Source organism: Amblyomma maculatum, chromosome 3 (genome assembly GCF_055883805.1).
Source record: "Amblyomma maculatum isolate TAMU_Amacu chromosome 3, ASM5588380v1, whole genome shotgun sequence".
Taxonomy (NCBI): Eukaryota; Metazoa; Arthropoda; class Arachnida; order Ixodida; family Ixodidae; genus Amblyomma; species Amblyomma maculatum.
This window is the reverse complement of record NC_139346.1, coordinates 203681866-203707462: the sequence shown is the minus strand read 5'-3', so window position 1 is coordinate 203707462 and position 25597 is coordinate 203681866. Positions and strand designations below refer to the sequence as shown.

Sequence of the window (25597 nt, the reverse complement as noted above, 5' to 3'; positions counted from 1 at the left end):
CGGAGTGATGGTGGCGCCACCTCTAGGTCGATCTCGCGGCGAATAGGCCTGCAAGCCATGATCTTCATGGTCGCATTGCTGATAACCCGTGCCGAGGGGCACGGGTTCTCAGCAATTTGTAGTGGTCACGATTTATGCTGATGGCTCGAAAAAAAGTTGCCTGTGGTTCAGCTCTGGTTAACCTTATAGTTGAATTTCGAAAGCAACGGCGGCATGCCTACGCTTGTGGTTAAGCGTTTGGTTTAGCTCTATTGTATAGGCAAGACACACTGTTCAGGTGACGATTAGGCTTTTATTCCTTTCTTCTTACTCCGGCTTTGCCTTTGAGATTTGATACTGTAATCGGGATCCAGCCTTCAAGGGCCATTTGATCCCAATATAGACACGCTACCCGTGCATGCCACGCGGACACAGTCGAACGTCTTGCTTAAGGTTAAAGCGGGGATTTATATTTCCGGTGGTCTGTCAAATAATGGCGTGTCTTAAGACTGCATGACAATGATCGAGTCTGCACAAATAAAAGTGTACCTAAAGGGGCAAGCTTACGCATCGCCCATTGTTTATTTATTTTGTGATTCAATACAGAGAAATACAAAGATGTTCTGTAGATATATGTATAACTTTGTAACATCAACAGTACATAGCATTACCTGGTGTGGAAGTCAAAACTGAATAGTTGCGCAAAGTAAATTGATATACTCCTTGAAGGGACGTAATGTCTAGTGTAAACGCCCCACAGGCGTCGGTGTTGTTGAGTGGCGGAACGCTTACAGCTGGCGTGATCTCTGGGCCCTCGTGTCCGGTAGCACGCTAAATAAGCCTGTCATGCGGGTATCCATATGCCTTTTTACCAGTCCCACCTCACCCCTGATGGCCGACTTCCGCTCACCGTAATCTTACGCATCCGGATGGCGCGAAAACGCTATTCAGCTAAAGCAACTCGCTCGCAACCGACGCATGTCTCGCGTACGGCTTGTGTTGCTCCAGGAACTGTAAAGACGCGAGAGTGTTTCACAACCAATACAGCAGGCAACAAAAAAACAATTCCCGACTTTCTATGTTGAGTGGTGGCATCGTTTTGCATTATTCTTTTTCGTAGGCAGAGTCGTGAAGAGATGAAAAATTCGTTGGAACCACTTAGATACGTCTTAAGTGTAATAATAATAATAATAATAATAATAATAATAATAATAATAATAATAATAATAATAATAATAATAATAATAATAATAATAATAATAATAAACCTGACTATACCCACTGCAGGGCGAAGGCCTCTCCCATATTTCTCCAATTAACCCGGTTTTGTGCTAGCTGCATCTACTTGACCCCTGCGAACTTCTTACTTAACCTCATCCGCCCACCTAACTTTCTGCCGCCCCCTTCTACGCTTTCCTTCCTTTGGAATCCAGTTTGTTACCCTAAGCGACCATCGGAGAGCATTTGGCAAGCACTCGCAGATTATGACTAGCAGCTTACCGGTATCGCTCAAGAGGAAAGTATACGACAGTTGCATCTTACCTGTATTCACCTATGGGGCTGAAACGTGGAGGCTAACCAAGAGGGTTCTACTTAAGTTGAGGAAAACGCAGAGGGCTATGGAACGAAAAATTTTAGGGGTAACATTAAGAGATAGGAAGCGTGCAGAGTGGGTGAGAGAAATAACTCAAGTTACTGACATTCTAGTGGACATCAAAAAGAAGAAATGGGCATGGGCAGGACATGTAGTTTGAAGAGGATCACCGATGGTCTTAACTGTAGTAAGGTGAAAACCCTTACGTGACTCATTGTACTCATTTGCTTCCTTATTCTGTTTGCATTGTTTTCATTTGCGTTACGCTTAATTAGACGCTTTTTGTAAGCAATCTAATTCGACACAAATCCGTCATTTTTTTTACTCTTTTTTTTCGAGACCTTACACTGCCTCGACGTCTTTTCGCCGGATGTGACGTCACCATCCAAGTTTCTTCGTTTTGTGACACAAATTATAGGTCCTTCAGTGATCATAAGTGTTAATTACACTTCTTATTCTAACTGGACACAAATTCGGAGTTTTTAACCCAATTTTAATATTTTTGTACTATTTCGACATCCAAACAACTGTTTCCACGTTCCCTGACTATATAGTCGTCCGGCTCTAGACGTAAATTTGACATTTGTGGCTCCTATAATTAAATAATTAGTCTACAGTAATTAAACTTGGTTTCTGAGTTCATATTTTCCTCCTTTATCTCATACAGTCATTCTTTTTCTCCTATCTTTATTCGTTCAAGCTCTAGGAAGTACTCTTCCTTCGCACACCCATGAGCCTAGTAACATTTTTCGCGCTTCCAGCGCCCTGAACGGAGACTGCTTCTATGAACGTCCAAGATTGCCGAAGGACGTTTGCTGAGCAATACGAAGCAACTAGATTAGGGATCGAACTCGCCTGAACGTTTGGGCACAAATAATATGGAGGGGCGTCTAATGCGCGGAGAAGATAGCCGGTGGTCCCAACCGAAGGGCTTCTAAATGAATGAAAAGCCGATGGGACTTTTTCTCTACCCGCAAGATGTCTTTCACGTTAAGCCGTTGAACTGGGTCTGGATTCGAGTGCATTACCTATTACGCCGCGACAGAGGGCAAATGTATGTCTTCCGCAGTCATCAGGCGTGGGGACTATTTCGATGCGTCGCTGAGCATCCTAAATGCGGACAAGCTTTTCGTGCGACATGTTTAGGCGCGCTTCTCGGCGGCACGAGCAGGAAAATACGTGTCTTATATCCGTTGGATTACAGTACAGATAAATCATTACAAAAGATGAAAGCGCTCCGAAATAACACGCCGAGTCTACGAGTGCAAGGAGATAGCGCACACCAGTATCCGCGGGTTTCGACCTTGTCGCTCTTCGAATTCGTCAAACTTGTTTCCGCGCAGGACTGGACAGGACGGGCCATTGTTAGCTGGACGGCCTGAGCGGAATGCCAATCCTGCCAGGCCAACTTAACCACGCTGCCTGTGAAGCTCTGTCCCAAGGGAACACGGTTCCGATGGAATGTGATATCCGGAGACGCTCCCTGCGCGCCTAGACGTCTGTCTTCGTCGGCTAGTACTTTTTGCTTTTTTGTTTGTTTTCGTCGGTGTGCATTCGGTTACCTGCAGCCTATTGTCTTTACTGTCAGCTTGTCAACGTTGCCTCCTGCCTTCTTCGGCCGCTTTTCTAAAAGCAGATTGCTCTGCTTTAATACTGTGGGTAAGACTTCTTCTTTTTTTTTTTTTTTTTTTTATTCAGCGCATGTATTCGCTAAGCTTCACCAGACAGCTGCCTGGAAAGAGGGACAGCTTTATAGCTCCTGCGCTCATAAATGTGAGGCTCCCGTTTCTGGCTAAAAAGGATATTATGAAGACATAGACGGAACGCTACCGCCAACTAAAAACGTCATATAAGCACGTACCCTGTCCCCATAGACATCTCAACGTTGCTCAAGCACGTATAATTCGCAGGATTCAAACGAACACCTTTATTACACCTTCCCGACAATTTCATTTCCGTCTTCGTTATGACCGTTCCTGTTCCAACTGTCCGGTGCTGTATGCCAGTCTAGAAAACTGCCTCTTCTCCTGTCCAGTCGCCCAGTCCAGTCCCTACATATACCCTTCCCTTCACCCCCTCCTGGAGTGTCTGGCTATCGTCGGCAAAACTGGAAGATCAACTTGTCTTGGTTAACCAGGCGCAGGATATGTTGAGTGCTTAATTTGCGCTCTTAAATAAAGTGTTTATCTATCTATCTCCCTCTAGCTGTTGACGAGCTTTGCGCATAGTTTCGTTACAGAACACCCCCCTGCGCATGCGAGTGCAGTCAGTCCGGTTAAGCGGAATAAAAAGACCCGGGCATTACAGCTAAGCTGTACGTTAAGTCCTTTTCATCCATATCCGCACGTATGTTAAAATCCTCAAGACCATAACAGGAATATGCATTCCATGTAGGCGCACGACATAGCCGTATAGGTTCACGGAGTACATTGCGAAGGTTTAGCACTGCATGCAGCTTTCTGCAGTTTTCCTAGACAGCATACGCGAGGTAGGGCGCAGATGAAAAATAAAGCACACACTAAAAGATAATGTTGCAGACAAACTCCAGAAACAGGCGACTGAACCGCTCTGGAGGCATGGCGTCTGGGAGCAAGAGTGCTCTAAAATAAAATAAAGTGTCGCACACTGGCGTCAGAGTCCGGACAGGCTCAAAGAAGGAAGAGATGAAAGTTCGGCGTTGCTGCAGCTCGCGAATAAATAAGAAGGGAGCAACTTCTATCGCCGGCGTCGCGTCGTAGGCGATTCCGCCGCTTCGTCTGCAGCTGGCGCGGCCGCCCTCCGCTTTAGGCTTCTTCGCACATCTTCAGCGCTTGGCAGGTAAACACCACTCACCCTCTTCCGTTGCTCTCGTTTCTCCTTTCTTGCCGTTGCAAAAAAGTAACCCTCAACGTGCTCCGCGTACCGCGATAAATGTTCGGCAGGAGAGAAAACGGGTTCGATTTTTTATTTATGCATTTTTCGTCTCCGATCTCGACTCTGAGCACACGTTGCCCGGGCAGGGCCATTTCCTGGGATAGAAGCGAGGTAGGAAAATATGGAAAAAAGAAAAGGCTAGGCCGGTGCGCTTCTTGGCTGGGATCGGGTCCTACCTGGAGCGATGTCCCAACAGCTGCATTTTCTTGGGAGCCGCGACTACAGTATGTGCCGGAGGAGAGCCCGCCGGGCGGTTGCAGGCGCGCGCTGCGGTCTTGTGTACTGAGTTCTCTAGTCGTGCGCTGCTGGGTATTGAACACGCTGCTCCCCCCATTCCCCACCTCAGCCTACTTTTTCAAATGCCTTCATCTCGCGCGGCCCGCGGCGCGAGCACAAGTCCCCTTCGTTGGGTCTGAATTGCCTCTAGCGTGCTGCTACAGTAGTGCTGCTATTGCCGCTTCTACTGCGTGGAAAAAACAAGAGTAAATAAAGCCGCACGGGGCGCCGCGGTCTCTTCTTGTTTTTTCTCGCATCGCGGCGCCGGAGGAGAGAGAGGAGGAGGGTCGGACATCAGCCCCGCGACGGCAGAAGCAACGGCGGTGAAAGAACCTGCCGCGGTTTGCGCGTCCATTGTCGTTGCTCTCTTTAGAAAGCTGTTGCGCCTCTTTTTGGAAACAAAAACTCAAGACAAAAAGTGAAATAGGCACAAGCGTAGCAAGAAAAGGAGAATAGTACACATCGCGTTTTGGGCTTCATGATTTTCACCGAACTATCTTTGCCATCCATTTCTTGGGACTTTCGTTCCGACTTCACTGAAGCGTGCGCCTTAGGAGAGGACTGCTCGCGAAAGAAAAAAAATAAAGGCAAAAACTGAGCGGGAAAAGGAGGACCAAATAGATCGAAATCTCTTTGAGGCGCTTCGAGAGGGGCGCCGGCAGGTGCAGAGTGCACGTAACAGAATTATGGTTTCGTTAAGCTGGAGCGCGGGGTAAATAGGAACTTGGTAATATGCGTCCTTTTTCTGCGCTTTTGCGTTGACTCAAGTGAACGTCGAGGGCATGATGCTCAGCCGTTGAAGCCGCGTAACATAATAGCGCTCTTTTCATCGCTTTCAAAAGTGGAGGGGAAGTGCCGTCCAAGATTGCAAATCACCGTCGACAGCCAAGGAAAAAAAAAAAAAAAACGGTTTAAAATCGATCGTGTCTGGGTAAATGTTTAACCACGTCAACTTGTGCTCTTCGTTGCATAGGAGGAGGATTTGGTGTAGAGGCCACGTTTAGTTTCTACATCTTTTTTTTTTTACATTTTCTTTAATGATTGAATCGATGCACTGCGAGGAAAACAAAACACGATCTTTGAGCCGATTTGTGCCCAATGGTGAGCGCTTCTCGTGCCAGCTGTTTATTACGAGTTTGATGTTACATAACTGCGTCGTGTCCAATGGTATACATATTGCACGGCCGTCCGTCAATCCGTTACGAAATCGAACGCTCTAAATGCGGGAAGAAATCGACGTGGCTTCGGGGTTTTTAACGAAGATCAGGAGCAACTATAAAACTTTCAGTTGGCGGGGAAGCGGTAGAAAGAATGTTCCGGCTTGTGCGGTCGATATCGAAGCAGGCGACATGCAGGTGGCCGAAGCAAAATTCCTTGTGCAGTATTTTCTGCTTACCTAACCAGAACATCCGCGGGCCCGCAACTGACCCAGAAAGACAACCGCATGTCTGCTTGTACCACTTCGCACTTGTACCATCGAATTGAGTTAGTGCGAACGCTGGCATATGTGGTATTCCTGAAGTGTAATTGGTTGATGAACATACTTGAGGGTGTTCGAATAATACCTTTCACACACACACACACACACACACACACACACACACACACACACACACACACACACACACACACACACACACACACACACACACACACACACACACACACACACACACACACACACACACACACACACACACACACACACACACACACACACACACACACACACACACACACACACACACACACACACACACACACACACACACACACACACACACACACACACACACACACACACACACACACACACACACACATATATATATATATATATATATATATATATATATATATATATATATATATATATATATATATATATATATATATATATATATATATATAATGCGGGGTTAGCGGCCGAGCCATCTGTCGAAAGCCACAAGTGTTCTCCAGCGGGGGCACGCAGCACAAAATTGATTACTTATGTACACTTCATGTTTATTTATTTATTTATTTACCAAATACTGCACGCCCTAACTGGGCTGTAGCAGGAGGGGCAAAAAGAATACAATGTAGTGAAATATGAACTCACCAAAAGTAACATACTAAACATAAATGACCAGCAAATTATAATTAGACATGTTCCAATTAGACCAGTTCTTTACTCAAAGCAGCATGGACTTTGCCAATTCTTTTCGTGTGAAACACAGTTAATGACCTTCACTAATGACCTTCATGTCTCTCTAGACTCTGGATTCATAAAAGATTGCCTATTCTTAGATTTTTAAAAGGCCTTTGATAAAGTCAGTCATTATCTTTTGCTTTTAAAACTGAGCCAACTTAACCTTGATCCTAACATACTCAATTGGATTCGTGACCTTCCTTAGTAACCGCACTCAGTTCGTCTGTGTAGACAATCACGACTCATAATCAGCCCCTGTACATTCAGGCGTGCCACAAGGATCGGTTCTTGGGCCATTATTATTTTTGATCTACATAAATGACTTGCCTCTTTATATCTAATCTAAAATCTGCTTGTTTGCCGTCGACTGCGTAATTTATAGAGTAATTAATAACACGAATGACATTGCAAACTGATTTAAATAAAATATTTGACTGGTGTCAATCATGGAAGAAGGAATTAAGCATATCTAAATGCAAATGCATGCGCGTCACTCGTAACCAACAAATAGATCCAGACTACTTTCTTAATAGCACTCGTCTCGAATAGGTATCATTCTGCAAATACCTTGGCATTAACATATGTTATAATCTTTCTTGAAAAGTTTCACATCAAGCAAATCACTTCGAAGGCTAACCGCATGCTTGAGTATGCCCGCAGAAATTTCTCTTTATCGCCACCTTCACTGAAAATGTTATTGTACACTACACTTACCCGTCCGCAACTCGAGTATGCATCCTCTATCTGGGACCCCGGTAATATCACATTAATAAATGAACTAGAGGCTGTGCAGAATCGAAGCACCCGTTTCATAGTTGGAGATTATCATCGGACAGCAAGTGTTATGCGTATGAAATCTAACCTCACGCTTCAATTACTATCTACTCGCCGTAACTTGTCACGCATTTGTCTTTTCCACAAGCTATATTACCACAACGCTCAGTTGAAGGCTACATGTGTCGTAACTACATTGCTCCCGATTACTGCATCAATAACATCCAGATTGCAAAAACTGAATCAGTGAAATACCTCGGTGTACATATTTCATGTGACCTAACATGGATACAGCATACTAACCAGATAATAAATTCTGCTAACCGCGCTCTAGGTTATATACGACGTAACCTTTCTATCGCTTCTCCCCCTATTAAACAACTTGCTTTCCAAACGTTTGTGCGTCCTAAACTAGAGTATGCTAATGCTATTTTTGACCCATACCAAAATAACCTTACTAATGCCCTCTAATCAGTTCAGAACAGAGCAACAAGATTCATTTTGTCAAATTATTCCTACTATTCGAGTATTTCGGCACTAAAAGCACAATTAAACTTACCCTCCCTAGCCTCACGGCGTAGAATCGCGCGTCTTAACCTTTTTCATAATTTTTTTTATTCTTTGCCATCTGATAACACGTACATAAAGAGAGCCCACCGTATCTCCCGCTCCAGCCACATTAATGTAGTGTATCCCCCTCAAGCTCACACTACTACTTTTCAGCAATATTTTTTCTTGCGCACCGCACAGGACTGGAATGGCCTGCCCACCGAAGTCGCTACAGTCATCGACCCCAAAATATTCAAACGGCTCATTGAAAACATCTTATTGATCATCGACCCCAAAATTTTCAAGCGCATCATCGAAACATCTCATTACGATTTTTGTTATACTTATATGCCCTGTAACGCCCACTCCCTCATGTAATGTCTCATCAGAGACCTTTGAGGAATAAATAAATAAATAAATAAATAAATAAATAAATAAATAAATAAATAAATAAATAAATAAATAAATAAATAAATAAATAAATAAATAAATAAATAAATAAATAAATAAATAAATAAATAAATAAATAAATAAATAAATAAATAAATAAATAAATAAATAAATAAATAAATAAATAAATAAATAAATAAATAAATAAATAAATAAATAAATAAATAAATAAATAAATAAATAAATAAATAAATAAATAAATAAATAAATAAATAAATAAATAAATAAATAAATAAATAAATAAATAAATAAATAAATAAATAAATAAATAAATAAATAAATAAATAAATAAATAAATAAATAAATAAATAAATAAATAAATAAATAAATGAAGAGCCATCTTTCATCTCGCTTCGCGTCGACCATATTCATAAAGTTGCTGTTCCCCACTGTAGGACAGTGACCTACTCTAATTCCTTCCTTTCTAAAACATACAAGGACTGGAACCGTCTCTCACAGACAGCTACTTGCATCATCGACACTGCGCGTTTCAGAGCTACATTAATCGCACTGTTGGAATTTGATTAATCCCTAGTTGTTTCACGAATTTATTTTGCATGTTTTCGTTTGGTTGCTTTTTATTGACTCATGTATACCTGTATTCCTTTTGTTGAATTTCGTTTTGAGCTATTTTCAACAGTATCGTTTTTCGTCACGCTTCCACTTGTACTTGATTTTGTTTTGTTTCACTGCTCCCACCCCCTCTGTAATGCGAAAGCCCTGATGGTACAATAAATGAAATGAAACACGACTATGGGTAAAACGCCAGCAATTTATCTATAGATTCAATAGACATTACATCAGAAGGCAGCTTGTTCCATTCTTCAACAGTACGACGGAAAAAAGAATACTTAAATGCATTGATTCTTGCTTGATACAGAGTTAAAGATTATGCATGATGATGTCTTGTTGGATGTGTTGTAAGGGGCGTAAGGTATGGTTCAGGGCTCATAGCAAGTTTGTGGTTGTTTTTTTTTTATCAAATATAGAAATTTTAGCCTCTGAATTTTTCTTCGCATTTGCAGTTGTGGGATGGAATTTTCATTCCTTAAAATGGAGGGAGAGTCAGATGTGCAGTACTTTGAAAACATGAAGCGTACGGCTTTCTACTGGATAATCTCCAATGCCACAATATTCTTCTTGGTGTAAAGGTCCCAGACTGTGCAAGCATACACCAGTTTGGGTCTGATGAGGCTGTAGTATGCTAACTGTTTTACCCTGGAAGGAACATTTTTAAGTTTGTGGCGAAGAAGACCAAGTTTTCTGTAGGAGGATGAGCATGTATTGGCAACATGACCGTCGTGCGCAAAAATTGCCTTTTGCTATCAGCGACGGCGGCAAACAAAAAACAAACAAGCTAACACGACTTCGCACTTGAGGACAGTAATGGGTCATGGCCGCCGATATTGGGCATGGAATTAAGCCTGGCTTCATTGACCATGACACCTGAATGTACCATGCCCTGTTGCTGTACGCGCAAAACATGCTGTTCGAGTGGACCTGTTTCTGAAACAGTCCTCGAAGAAAAAACAAAAACAAAAAACGGCGTCCCGAAATCTGACTTAATGTCGGTAACTAGTATTCGAAAGTTTTAGATTGTACTCGATTCGTTTCGAATAATTTTGAACATGTACTATTTGGCTCATTCGAAAAGGAGAATACTGGATTCGATATTCGAAAATGTTGAGTACACTTTTAAAATATGCACATCGCAGAATCATCTGCATGAGACGAACATGCGCCATTATAGTTGCTCACTAGAAAGCTGGAGGAAAATTCTGCTTGCGTTTGGTCTTTCTTCTCAGATCTATCTCTGACAGTAAGCCTCTGCCTCTCCTCATTCATTTTTTTTTAATTGATTCGTTCAAAAGACACCATGTTTTAACTGCACATCCTCATTTTAGTATTGAACATCCAGTCGCTAGGGTCGCGGCGATCGGTAATCATTTCAGAGCTCCGCCAGCCTGCCTGCGTCCCTGATTGCGGCAAGCAGCACATCCTTGATCGCGCATGCACGGACGCAGCGAGATGAGTTGGGCTCACCCTTTGCCCTCGTGGTGCTTGGCGTCGTGGCGGCGCTCCTTGTGGTGGTGCTTTCTGCCTCCCTCGGGACTGCCTTCGCCACCGTGCTGTGCCCGCTTGGCACTGCTCGACTGAAGCAGCAGCGCCACCAGCACCACGGCCACCAGCAGGAGGAGGACGTAGACGCGCATCGTACTCTCTCTCTCACGTCAAATCGGCGAAAAGACGCTGCAGTCACCTGCGAGGAGGCATACGATACAGCACGCGATAGCGCCTTTCCGCGCTAAACGACAGTTTTTGTTATTCCAATTGGCAGTGCGCAATCATTGGCTCGCATTACGGGTTTGCGTCGTTTCCGCGTGATATTCCGCGTCATCAGGCATGCTTGATACATCGACTTCGTTTAAACGTGGCTTTCACGCGCAAGTACTTACATTTAATTGGACAGATGGACTCACCGGAATGTTTAACTTGTGGCATCCCAGAGACTGTGGACCATGTATTATTGGTGTGCCCAGAGTATGCGAACGAAAGAAATGTGCTAGCTGCTTCCTTGAAGCATTTAGACAAGAGGCCTCTGTCGGAGGAACTGCTGCTGGGCGCTTGGCAGGACAAGGGGAAGGGCATCCAGGCAGTGCGCGCTCTTTGCCGTTATTTGAGCGCCAGTGGACTTGATTCACGTTTGTAAAGCAAGCTGCTGTGTCTGTATATATATTTCATATGCCTTCTCCCACATCGTCACCCATCATGACCTTCTTTCTTCTCTCCTTCCCCTTCCCCAGTGCAGAGTAGCAGGCCAGATTTGAATTATTCGGGCCAACCTCTCTGCCTTTTCCTATCAATAAATCCATCTATCTATCTTGCGTCGTTTCCAGAAGTGCTCAAGCCATCGGCGGAAACTCCGGAACCGGATGTCAGTTCGGTTGCCACCAGTCAGATGAGGGCGGACATAGAGGAAACGACACTGCTGAAAATGAGCAAACTCGGAATATGGACCTTTACTTTCTTTATTTTTTTATTCAAGACGTTTGTCATCAGGCACAGTGAAAAAAGGAGCGGGAAGTAGGAGAAAGAAGAGAGTGTAAACTGGACTCTCTTAAAAATTCGGCGATGTTCCCTATAAACTGATTATCTAGTGTCCACTTGCGGTATAGTCACATTCAAGGTCCCACTGCAGGCCTAATTTCATGAGGTAGCACTGTCTCACGGATTCCGTAGCCGGGCAGATCCACAGCAGATGTTTCATATCGCCGCCTCACCATTTTGTCGGTATAGTGGCAGGCCCCTACACATATGCCAACAAATTGCAACAGGAATTCTCAAAAGTGATCAAACATGGCGACGGTGGTCGGTACTTTCGTCATCAAGCCGGCTTGTCCCGATTGTCAGAGTGACATGCGCGAGCCAGTCTGGAGGCGTTCTTACGATGCGAGATGCTATCTAAGCTGGCGGCTGAAATTCTATATAGAAAGCATATGCTTTCATTTCCATTTTAACCGGCTCCCAGCTCACAGTCAGCGGTCAAGAATTGATACACGTTAGACTGTGTGGTATATTATTATATTTTATATTCGTTTTGTGTAATAGTATTTGCCTCTATTTATCTTCTTTACCAGTCTCTGACCGTTTTCATAAATATGACGTGGTGGTGTGACAGACAAAACAGATGCAACGTAGACCTTCAGCATACATCGCCAAGGCTCCGTAGCAAAGGAACGTTATCTGCTCAGCTTGGTTGTCAGTCGGTAATAGTTCATTACTGCATTCACATAAGAAACATCGGCAGCAAAAGTTTTCGGGGCGCATGATACCGGAAAAATATTTTTTGCAGTTATGCATCTCAACCCAGTCGCGTGTTGGTGTTACCAGTGGATAAAGCATTCCCTCACACACCTCGATATATACAGATCAGGCGACTGGATTACACAACTGCACTGAAATAAACATTTTTCCCGAGCTCCCATAAACTTTTGCTGCCGATGATGCATCGAATGCGTTTTGATGGCCGCGAGAGAATAAGAAAGAAGGTCCTCGACATGCGTCGGGGCCGGCGGAAGCTTGGTGATAGTCGCGAAAGGAACTTAGCAGAATGAATGAGTCCCATACTCATTTTGTTTCTTTTCTTTTTTTTTTATTCTGGGGAAGTTCACAAAGCACGAAAGCGATGCACTTCAGCCCTGTCTCGTGTTTTCAGTGTCAGCTGCACTTCAGCTTTTCCCTGTCGTCCCTATCGTTACTGTCAGGGATGAATAACGCTAAGCAAGAAAGAAGGCAAGAGGGAAGACAAAGAACATATAATCCTGAAAGCTTGCACGTCGCTTTGCGGCTTCCTTCTTGGCGTCTCATTTTTACCTTTCTTTCTCCCTTTTGGCGCACGTCGTTTCCTTTACACTCACACACACGCGCACACAAAAAAGGAAACAAAGAGGCAGCAAAGGAGAGCGAGTGAGCAGGAAGAAAGCGCTCCCTTATTACACGTTCACTTCGCACACGCAAGCTTAACGCGCTCGCTCGCTACGCCGCCTGAAACTGCGGCGGTGTAGGCCTTTTGTGCTCAAAAGTTGCGCGTTCGCTTTCCGGTTCCCTGGAATCTCGACACGTCACGAGAAGGGCTGCTCCTCTCGCGTGGCCCTTCTTCGTGCACCCGTTTCACCGAGCGCCAGGAAGCCATTGTGACTCGCGACTAAGGGGCGGCGTGGCCAGGCTGTTCTGCTTCGGCACTAAAATGGTGGTAGTGCTGCAGGCTGGTGTCTCGCTCGCTGACGACTCTTCCTTTTTTTCTCGCCTTTCTGCAGTTGCATACTCGTTCATGAAGGGGTCATTTGGCCAATGTAAGGATATGTCCTTGCAGTAAGGGAGAAAGGGGGTGATGAAACAAATTTCCTCGGCTCGGCAGGACGAGGAGACGGTCAAAGGGCGGCGCAATCCTGGGTCTTTCCGAGCGCGCCAGTCAGAAGCAGCATAGTAGTTTGAGGCCAATGATGTCGGTGGTCTATGGCTGCGGGGCGCATCGTGGCCGGTGCATAGCACTATGAGAAGGATATAGCATGCGCACGTCATGATGCCGCTAATGATTCGGTAGTAGTTGGCACTATATCCGTCTACACGCATGGAGGTTATAGCGGGGACACTGCGTAAATTTAGGGATCGAGGTTGTCGAACAGCAGCATAATGAAAGAGGCTGGCAGAAGGAAGGCACAATAGAAACCGAAAAACTGAGCATAACCTGAGAGTCAAACGTACGAGACTATTTTCATTCTTCGCTCAATTCCCGAGCCGAGAAGTCAGAAAAAACTATTTTCAATCAATCAATCAATCAATCAATCAATCAATCAATCAATCAATCAATCAATCAATCAATCAATCAATCAATCAATCAATTTCAAAATTTTCCTTTCCGCGGGCTCTCTTTTGCCAGTTGCAACGGTGACCACTTATTCCTGCACATCCCAGAGCCGTGCAAGCGTCTTTCGCGCAGTATCTTTAAACTTGTAGCAGAAAAGTTAAGAAATCGAACCATATATTACATGACATACACTGCTGCGATGATTAAAAAAAAATGTCTAAAGGGCTCTACAGACTGGCATTCGACAAACAACACGTTGCTCACTTAGGTGACATCGTTCAAGTTGCAAGCCTAGCATTAACATACAATCTCATTAATTACTTCTTATAAATAAATAGTTCGGTACTCTTCGCAAAATGGGCTCGGTTGCGTGGACACGTGGTTGCTGCGATTAACTTTTTAATCTGAATGAAGGGAAGTTCACTCAATCGCCCTGCTTTGATCGGTCATGGACAAAACTTCTTTCAATGCAACTGTTAAATTATTCAGCGGCAGTTGAGGGACCGTTCAGACAGCTTCTCTGCATGCTGGTCGCATCATTATGCTCGAAAGCTGTTCTTTAGTGCACACCGCCGTGAATGCCTCTTTTGTCCATAAAAGGAAAATTAACAGCGCTAACAAACACACTCACAAATAGGCACACAAGACAGGCGCTGAATCCAACTTCGTTTTCGAAACAACACCACATACAAACTTCTTCTATTTGTTAGTACTGTAATCTTTTCTTTTATGAGCTATACACCAAATAGCCCAGCAATTAGTTTTACTTGTGTCTGCGCATCACTCAAAATATACTATTCTCTTCTTCAACCACAGCAGAGTAGCACATCATGTATCATTGTTAGGGCAACCTGACCACAATTCATTCCGGTATATGAGCAAAAAATCAAGGATGACTCGTCGTTTCGTCGGTTGGCCCACTGGACATGTGTAACTACCGCGCAGCGCTCGAACGCCATAGATTTAGCGCCATCATTCCGCTGCCGGAGACGAGCCGGACAAGATTGCCGCTCGTGTGGGTTCCGGCTCCTTACAGACCACGAGTTTGATCCCTATACGTCCCAGCATACGGTGCCACGAAATTACTTCGCGACTTAAAAAGCAAGATAAGCTTAATGGACTGTTAAATCTGGCCGAACATATAGCTTTAACGCTAACTTTGCCACGAGATATGGCGGCCTGTGGCGGTAATCTGTATCAAAAGCAGGCCGGAAGAGAAGGTGTGCCTGTCTCCGCAAAAGGAAAAATTACGAGGGACTTTAGCGACTAAAGTAGTGAAAGGCGAAAGCCTCAGTGCCGCATTCTGCTACGTAGGTGACACTAATTAGTAATTAAATAATTAATTAGACATTAGTTAATTGACTGTTCGGCATTACGTAGATATACAATTAAGTAATTAGCTATACTTGATTAATTTGTTAATTAACCATTAATTAGTAATTCGTTATTAATTGACATATGGCCATATAAGTTACGCGTTCGCGCATACTGTGGGGGTGCTCTGTGATTGGTCGATATCTCTATGACGTCATCCGGCCTCGGACAATCAGAGTCGCCTCAAAAGCGGGACACATTTTGTCCACGACAGCATGAGCCATTGAAGGCTTTCGCCTTAATAGTTCTCTCTTTTGATGACATCAGGCTGTTGTGTTGCCGTTCTTAAGACGTTTCGGCGTTCCAGCAGTGGACGAGGGAGGGCCTATCCACGGCGCACGCGTTGTCACGTGCACGTATTGCCAGTGTGCGCCGGTCGCAAGAAAACATGCCGGGAATATGATTGACGTTCGTAGATGCTTCGATCCTGGCCAGACGCTAGTGGAAGCGTAGAAAAATAACAAGTGGGGGCAGCGTAGTTATCGACGTCACTCATTAGCCTGGGGTCACGCAAGAGATTTGGGAGCAATGTTTCCTTCGTAGAGAGTTGATACTGCAATCTACTGTTATTGTAAAGCTCTTAAGAAAACATAAATACTGAAATAAATGTGAGAAACCAGAGGTTATCGCATTCAAAATCAATTGAAAAGAAAAGGGGCTATCGCTCAACAGAAAATTTAAGAAAAACTATATTAGAAGGAAAAGAAAAAAATGCAATGCCCGGTATATCCCGCTTTGTAAACAGACCGTACGTATGCAGACCTTAACTAGCGTTTATAACCCGGGTTCGAACCCGACCTTGGCGTCTGCGTTTCCATGGAGACGAAACGAAGAGGCGTCCGTGTGCTGTGTGATGTCAGCGCACGTTAAAGATCCCTATGCCAAAAAATATGCACCCCGAATATAACAAAGAGAGGCGCGGGCATAGAGCCAGAGCCTACGAGAAAAGAATGGGAGAACAAACAGCAGAACAAGTGGCCTACGTAGATGCTGCATGTGGACGGCAAGGAGCAGCCGTATCCGCAGTAGTCGACGGAACAGGAGCACCTGTAGTATCGGCTTCAAGCCGCACGAGAGACGCCAACGCGGCGGAGGAATTGGCAGTAGCGCTCGCTTGTGTCGGTACCAAGGCTAAATTCATACTATGCGATAGCAAAAATGCGGTCAGAAATTTTGGGAAGGGAAGGATATCAGAAGAAGCTAAACGAGTCCTCGAATCGAGGCCGCTTGAGCGCAACGTGGAAATTATATGGATACCAGCACATGAATCCATCGCAGGGAATGAGGCTGCTCACGAGTTTGCCCGAGCTCTCTATCACCGGGCGGCTGCCGAGCAGCCCTCTTGCATGGATGTAAAAGATAGCCTAATCTCGTATAAAGAGGTTACAGAGCACTATAAACTAAGCAGAAGGGTCTATCCGCCGCCAGACCGTTCCCTCGGAAACGGGGAGGCAATTGCATGGAGGAGGCTACAAGGGGGCAATCATATTAGTCCCTTTTGGGTATATGCAACAATTTCAAAAGATGAAAAGGATCTACATTGCATAACATGTGGGAGATGGGGCACTCTAGATCATATTATTTGGGAATGTAACAACAACCCAGGAGCTAAAGAAAATATAGATAGAGACGCCTGGAGGAGGAGGAGGAAAAACTTTATTTAGTCCTATATTATTTGGCGGTTTTTGGACGTCTTCAGAGATGTCTGCTTGTTGTATCCACAAGAGTCTTCTCCGTCGACTTCGTCCACTTTTTACAATGGTCGGTTGCCCTCAGTCCAGGGCTCCGCTGGCTGCTGCCGTCCGTTGGGCTCGCTGTACCAGACCTTTCTGGTCTTCGCAGCGGTCGCTGGACAGCAGAGTCTCCCATTGCTCCGCACTCGGGTTTCGAATTTTGGGGACCACATCTATGTTTTGACATGCCCATGTGATGTGATACAGTGTTGGTTTTTCATAGCACCACGGACATCTGTCAGCGTATAAGGTAGGGTGCATTTTGTTTAGTATGTGTAGGTTTCGGTATGAACCCGTCTGTAATTGTCTCCATATGACAGTTTCCTCTCTGGTGAGAGAACTGTGCGGTGGGGGATATCGCATTCTTCTTCCTCTATAGTTTTCTGTATGGCCGAGTATGCCTTGGGTGCTGGCAAAAGTTCCGCGGACCCGTCGGATGCTCGGAAAGTAGTGTATGCTCGAGCTATCCTGTCAGCCTCTTGGTTCCCTGCCACCCCCATGTGCCCCGGTACCCATATAATTTTGTGTCTGGTCTTGTTTTCTTCGTGGTTTTTAAATCTGTCGCTCGCTTCGAGGAGTATACGAAGCGCGTGACGACCAATCCTACCATTCATGAAATTTCGACAGGCTGTTTGAGAGTCCGTGAGTATCGTTAGCGACCGCCCAGCTCTATAGCCCTCCGCCACCGCTAGAGAAATGGCTACTTCCTCGGCCTCTGCTGCTGTGCAGTGTCGGATAGAGGCGCTGGTCACTTCGCGTAGAGACGAATTGACCACCGTGGCCACTGCAATTTTGTTCTGTCCTCCTCTCGAGGACGCGTCTGCATACACAGTCGTGTCTTCAGGAGCGTATGTTTTTTGAATAAAATTGGCCCTTGCTTCTCTTCTACCTTGGTGGAGGTTAGGGTCCATGTTTCTCGGGATTGGAGCTACCTTGAGGGACTTGCGAAGAGACGCCTGGGAGACCCTGCTGCGAAGCGAGGACCCCGCTCAGCAGCAGCAAGCCATCCGCCTGGCGGCTGAGGCCGTGAAGCAACAATGTATATTCACCAGACCTTAGTTCGCGAGGCTCCTGAGTAAGGCTCCATCAGGCCTGCGTGCCGGGGAGTCCGAAACGGAGCTTCTTCTCGGTGGAAATAAAGGTTTTTCAACAACAACAAATCCCCAGGTGATCGAAATTACTCCGTAGCCCTCCACTACGGCTCCTCTTTCTCTCTTCCCTTACGGCGTGGTTCAGGTGTCCACAGACTCAAGTGTGACAGATACTGCGCCTTTCCCTTCCTGTGAACCAATTATTATTATTATTATTATTATTATTATTATTATTATTATTATTATTATTATTATTATTATTATTATTATTATTATTATTATTATTAGCGGTTATAAAGAAATACTAGATAGTCGCAATATTAAGCAAGTCATAACACCTATCACATTTCCTGGTCATCTGGCCTAACTGTCGTGGTTTCTTCCCGCGCTTTTTTGTCCGCTGGCTCATGAACCGGACATTCGCCACCTGCTGTGGGTCTGCCCAGCACTGAGACCAAGCAACACCTGGCAGCAACGGATTTGCTGTTGGACAATGAATCAATGAAGCATGCTGTCAGATGACTTACTGCAAACGCCAACCGTCTTCAGCGGGTGCACTGGTGCTACAGGAATTTAGAATTTTGAAATTACTCATTGTTTGATCTCAAGGATTTCTCTAAAAAATTACCCTAGTTTGTTAATGTTTGATACTAAAATAACGTTATGCATTCGCTATCAAGTTTTGCATTTCTTTTTCAGTGAAGCCAGCAACGAAGAAATGCTGACAGCTGAAAACTTTTTTTCTACTATTCAGCGTTGAAAACAAAACAAAACAAAAAAGTCAAAGAAGGCTGTGACAAGTTTGGAGCCTTCATTCCTGGTTTTGTGGGCGGCTCTTCCAAAAATGGCGCCTGCATTTCGCAAACACCACATCGATTTGCTGGTACAGATCATAGCGTGTTTGTTGCAGCATTGTCAGCGCACGCTTCACCCCTCGCCTTAGCCTATGAACGCTTCCCATGAAACTTTGCTTTGCGTTATTTGCTTAGGTCGTGCTAGTACCTACACGACTTTTGCTGCCACTTCGCTAATCTAGAGGAAGAGAGAGGTAGCGATGAACGATTTCTCAATCCTTGATCTGATTCCGTGCCTCCACTTATTGCACATGTTCCAAGTCAGCGCCTGTGAGTGGAGGGACGTACAGGAGCGGGAGCTGAATTGATGCCAAGCGAGGTGACTTCATCAGACATGCGGTAAGGGCAAAAGAAAACATATGCAGGCAGGGCATATGTTCAAGGGGAAAATTCAAAAGCCACAAACGAAATACGGACGCTCACCGCCGGCCGATTTCGCGAGTAGAGACCAACACCAATCTGTGACGTAAGCAAGATGCGGGGGCGCTGCTGTCGCCAGGATGGGCCAACTATAGGGTTGAAAAGAAGGCTTAGCGCCCATAGGAATACATGGAAGCAAACGTTTTATAACAGTGTTCTGATTTCACAGTGCGCCTGTATGATGCCGTGAATCAGTGCAGACTATGGACATCATCGAACACGCTATGAAACTACGAAACCTCATTACAGAGGCAAAGTATTTTTAAAACACGGCGAAATGCATGAGGATACAAGTTGGGAGCACGGTTCATAGGAACACCATGCAAGGAAAAATTATCAAAATAATTTTCCAGTTTCAGAGAGCACCAGTAAACACGGCAGATGGCTAAAGGTTAGCGAATGTTTTGAAGAAAAAGTGCGACAAAGTATGATACATCATTTTAAAGCCAATTAATTTTTAAAGTATCTCTTTAAATGTGCACTGTGAAGCCCGACACAGCCCTGAAAAAGTAGCCATCCGCTGGGTGCTTCTCGTAATCGCGGCAGCTTCTCATGTTGTCCGAATGCTACCGTGCAGGTTGCATTCGCTCTTAAATATTGCGGCTAAATTAATACAAACATTTAAGCCGAAAGCAATCCTCACCCAGCACGATTAACGAACCGCGCGTAGCAGTCGTGGGTCAAAATGACCCGTCTGCTCGCGAAAGTCGCGTTCGCAGACGCCGGCGTCGTCCGCGTTCGAGCGTCGTCTGCGCTGCTGTCTGTTACAGTGGGCCGTTCTCTTTCGTTCCCTTCTCATGACGTTTGAGAAGAGCTTTTTGAGTGTAGCGTTTTCTAGGCTGCACGCCTTGAATGACCGTTACTAGCAAGCAAATTCAGTGCATATAGCAACATCTACAAGAGAAGCTTGCAGGATTCGGAGAAACACCCAGCGGATAACGAGCCTGTCGGCTGTGTATACGCGCCTTCACAATACATATATTTAGCGTCGTTTTAGAACAGATTGCCTCGAGAACGACGTAGCACACTTTGTCACGCATTTCTTCAACACTCGTTAACGTTTAACGACTGGCCACCTCTTCAGGTGCTCCGCGAAGCGAGAAAAATGTTGCGGTAAGTTGTTTTTGCATATGTTTCTATGAGCCACCCTCCCAACTCGCACCCGTGTACGTTTCGTGGTGTTTTAAATATACTGCGCCTCCGAAATGGCGTTTCATTCATATTCGCAATCACTCCTAGGTATTTTTATGATTTATCTGTACCAAAAAACGAAATCATATTTTCCTCATGAATTTTGTTTCCATGTATTCCTATGGGCATTAAGCCTAGTTTTCATCCCAGTCTACTGTCGCCACTGTGGCGCTGCGAGCGCCCCATTGTTTGTAATCGCGGATCACGGAGGCTACACGGCCATTCACTGAAAGACAATGATCACCCAGTCCCTTTTGGTGCTCGTCACTAGTTTGAATAGGATGGCGAGAAAATTATCCGCTATACGTTTTCTCGACTATAAATACGTCACTTTGGTGCCACGCAAAGGTTAACACTCTCAGATGGAAATGATTTTCACCAAGAACAAGAACTGGTTGCACGAATCTCGTTGCTATATATATTCACTAAAATACCCTGCATATTCAGAATGCTTATCCGATAGTTTCGTTGTCTGATTACTGAAGAATTGAGATATTCAATTTGTACCTGGTAAAACTATTTATAAAAGCGGAAGAATTGCGCTTTTCAAGGAGAAATCGCTGGTTGAAAGTTCAAAACACAAGCACTCACAGATTTCGTTCCCTCTCATGGACGTAGTTGTACGCATTATTGACGCATGTAGGCTTGTCCGGCCGAAAAGTCAGGCTGAGAAATAAGATTGGGAAGTTTGCTGACGTAAGGGGGGATAGAGGGAACGATGCTATATATAGGGAAAGAGGGAGACTTCGGAAGAGGGAGACTTCGGAAGGGGTCATTGTCCGCAGTGGATTTAGTCTGGTTGACGGCACATGATGCTGAGAACGACCTGCACGTTTAGGAAAGAACGTTGTGCAGATGAATAAATGAAAAAAAAAAAAATCGAGCGAAATGACAGAAGAAGACAAAATAATAACCTACGCAGAACTGGCACAGACTGCCAAATATTCACGGGTGCACGCGTGCAGAATACGAAAATCGACACGCAAGGACTTTCGTTTCGCCGTGGGACGGGAGGGGGAGATGAATCCGCGCGGCAGAACAAGAAATGGCCCAACGAAACAGGCATAGGCAGACGGTAAGCGAAGAAAAGCAGCAAGAGAGAGAGAGAGAGAGAAAAAAAAAAGGCCGTTAATGCACTGATGGGTACACTATCAAGACCCGCAGGGAGGCCGGGAACTTCAGCTTCTGCTGCTGCTTCCACTGGTGCATGAACAGAGAACGCATAAGAGCGATGAACGGCAAAACGCAGGAATTCTAGCGCTGCTGCCGGCAGCGCTTCATGAAGGCAGGTGGCGAGTGGAGAAAATGAGGCGGAAGGAAGGACCGTGCGCCAGGCACATTTCGAAGGGCGTGTCGTGCGCATCACATGACTCCGTCGCCTGTTTATTTTTATGTTTTTCTGGGGTATTGAGGAAGCAGCAGCATCTTTTAGGATAACGTGTACTATGGTTAAAAAGAAAAAACCGAATCGTTAGTATCTTTTGTTGTTTTTACTTAAAAAAGGGGTACCTCGTTTAGTAGAAGGGAAAGGGGAAATGTGAGTTGGGGGGCAGTCGGACGATTGTACTAATGCCGCGCCGGTGGCAAAGGCTGTTTTCCCTCCAGCTGGATTTCACGATACCAGTTGGGAGCAGACTGGAAAGGCCACAAAAAGAGGACATGCGAGAAAATTGTTCTAGTTATATGCGCATTGTATTGTTGCCGCCCCTATATTTTCTTCTGCTTACAGTGTTTTACATCCCTTTTGACAACTGTGAAAATACATCGACAAGACGGAGTGTAAATTTTGTATGAGTCCGCCTATGCACTATGACTTGTTTTCTTTTGAAGTGATGAATATGTGTGTGCGCTGTCAGGATAAATGTTTCAATACTTTAGAGGTCTCGTTCATCGATATGCGTGCGGCGAATCAGCACATGATACCGCTTGGCAATTCAGAGCATGCAGCGGCACGACATCGTTCTAATAAGTTCATAAAACAAAAACATGCATAAAATTCACACAGAACGCATTTTCAACCACCGTATAATGCTATGTCGAGAAATGAAGCTACGGGCTTAAAATCGAAGAAATGTGCGCACACACACACACACACACAAAAAAAAAAAACGACTTCGGCGAGGAGAGTGGTCACGTGTTGCGCACGACACAACCTGCAAGAAGTGGCTGCCGTCCACTACAGCGGGGAGGCGGCTCAAAGATTGTGTGTAGGATACGAAAAAGAACAACAACGGGGGTTCCGAAAACGTGGCGACGCGCGCACAGACCGGAACGAACGTTCTCTCGGGACAGCAAACTTTGTTGCTTCTGCATTGAGCGCGCGGGCGCGCGGCGAATATCCAGGGAAATAAACAAAACAACAATGAAACGACGATCTTTGTGTAGGCACTGATTTAACCGTGAAGCTGGTCATTACTACGCTTTGTACGCATGACATACTCTTATACTCATTTTCTAACCTACGACTTCGCTGCAGTAGTTAAGGTATCGTGCGTTCATGTAACATTTTATTTTGCTTTAGGAGACCCCTACGACTGTTGGAAACCATGTGATCTCCTGAAATACTAAATACCCAATAAATGTACTGAAGTAAAACTTTTTGTTGGGCTAGTTGGTCCATAACGATGTGAAAAAAATTTCAGCCCAAATGAAATAGCCCGAAGGCGAAAAGAAGAAGGGGACAGGAAACAGCGCTTTTTAATGTCCCCTTCTTCTTTTCGCCTTCGGGCTATTTCATTTGGGCTGAAATTTTTTTCACATCGTTATGGACCAACTAGCCCAACAAAAAGTTTTACTTCAGTACATTTATTGGGTATTTAGTATTTAGTAGTATTTAGTAGCGCTGTGGTTTTTTCATATCAAGCCCAATAAATACCTGTACGCATTGTTGGTCGATGACTATCTTAGTAAACTTTGTTAGTTTATTAATGCAATTGCCAGTCATGAAATATGCAATCAGCATTACATCTGCAAGTGAGCCCGTTCCTGCGAATTACAGCGGTTTTGCGTCTCGTCGACCCCTGGCTACGAGGCCGGGAGTTCAGTTTGAAAATGCAGTATATGTTTGCCGGACCCTTCCTGCGCACGCGCATTGACAGGGGTGAGTACAATCGCGGCCAGTGCGCCGGCGCGGAGCGGTCCGTAAACCGGTAAACGTCTACTTCAGTATGTCTCCGGCAAGCTCAATCTCTCTAATGCCAAGACATTAGTAAGTATTAACAAGGCATTAAACAAACAGCCACATAATCATTTGTTCAGATGCAAGGATCTGAACAAATGATTGCTGTGGCTGCTTGTCTGCACAGCGATTTGTGCATGCAGCACTTTCGAGCGGCTATACGATTTTGAGTCGGGAAGAATTGAAACCATTAGAATCTCAAAAGCCGAGTAACGCGGTTAAGAAGTTTGTCTACAGAAAACTCATTCGTGGCGCATAGAAAGGCAAAGTAGACATTTAAATCACTTTTTTGTTTGCGGCCGGTTCCTTTTTTTATTTTTTGTTTTGCATTGAATACAGACAGGAACAGGCACATAAACGCAAGGCAGCCTAAATGTTCTGTTCAGAGCGTCTCTATACTGTCCAAAACGATCGTTCTCGATATCATGCGTTCTCTAAAGTTTACAGCTCGCAACTTGACTCCACAGCAGCTTTTATACCTTTCCCTGCGTGCATTAGTTTCACCCGCAGAGCGGAACGCATACCGCACACACACACCCTTTATTGAATGGACTCCTCGCTGGAAATTCGATATACGCCATCCGCGACGTGTTTCCAACAACGCACGATGACAACTGTGCTGTTTTGGCCATGCGTTATTTTATTATTGCGCTGTGGTTTGCTGTTTATTTCTTTCCTTATTTTGTATGCATGCAGATTCTCACGCGGAGTGGTGCAGGTGAAGACGAGTATGGTAACAGAATGTTGGTGTTGACCTTATATCGGTGCACGATGTTCGGCGTTTGTACATTAAATGCAGCAACTAAGCGTTCCATCAACCCGGGGCGATCAGTAAATTGATAACCTGTCCACGTTGCAGGAATGAAGCAACGGTTACGCAAAGTGAAGATCGAAGGGAGCAAAAGAAGAATAACGACCAGTTAAAAAAATGCATCTTAAACTGTTTTATTACTAATTGGAACCGTTCGATCACTGAAGTTACAGTTTGGCGTTTTTCATTGCCACTAAAAAGTTAAGGAACACATCATGAATGGCTCCTCTCTGCGGCCCCTCTTGTAGTTTCTCGTTCTTATATATCCAACTTGCTACTCGCTTAATTAATCTGTATTCGCTTAATTCCTGATTCAATTACCTCGCAGAGATTCGTTAGCTACCCAGTTATGTGAAAGACCACTCGACATAGGTATCTATAAAGCCCCGCTTTAACTAAACCGGAAGCCGGAATCACCCATATGAAAGTAGAAACCTAATAGCATTCTCGATCACCGCGCACTTGGTGCGCCCCAAAACCTTCGCGGGGCCCTGTGCAGGGCCCCGCGCCGATGGCACCCTGAGAAATATCAGCATCGACGACAAAATGCATCCCGCGGGTGCATGCATGCAGCGACACCTTTTTTCTGGAGCGCGAATTTGATTGTCTGCTGTAATCTTGCCAAACTACGTGCGTGTCTGTAAGAGAACTGAATGATATCATGGGAGCGGCTACACGATCGATTATGACATGGAGTGTACTTTCTGCAATGCCATATATTACGGCGACGGCTTGTTCGCTGCTTTTGTTTCCCGCATGTACCATAAGTGAGTTAAATCCAGTCATTACGCACGCAATCGTGATTACTCAAAAACAAGAAATGAAAGGACGTATTCTTCAGCCGTCTTCTG

General features: G+C 44.9%; 1 protein-coding gene across 1 annotated transcript in view; it reads right to left on the bottom strand.

Moving 5' to 3' along the window:
• Positions 1-25597, bottom strand: part of LOC146197469 (uncharacterized) — an 80250-nt gene that overhangs the window by 15801 nt on the left and 38852 nt on the right. The window contains exon 2 of the mRNA XM_084599301.1: positions 10770-10986. Coding sequence (XP_084455427.1) covers positions 10770-10939 — 170 coding nt within the window. The 5' untranslated portion in view covers positions 10940-10986. The remainder of the gene's footprint in view (positions 1-10769; positions 10987-25597) is intronic.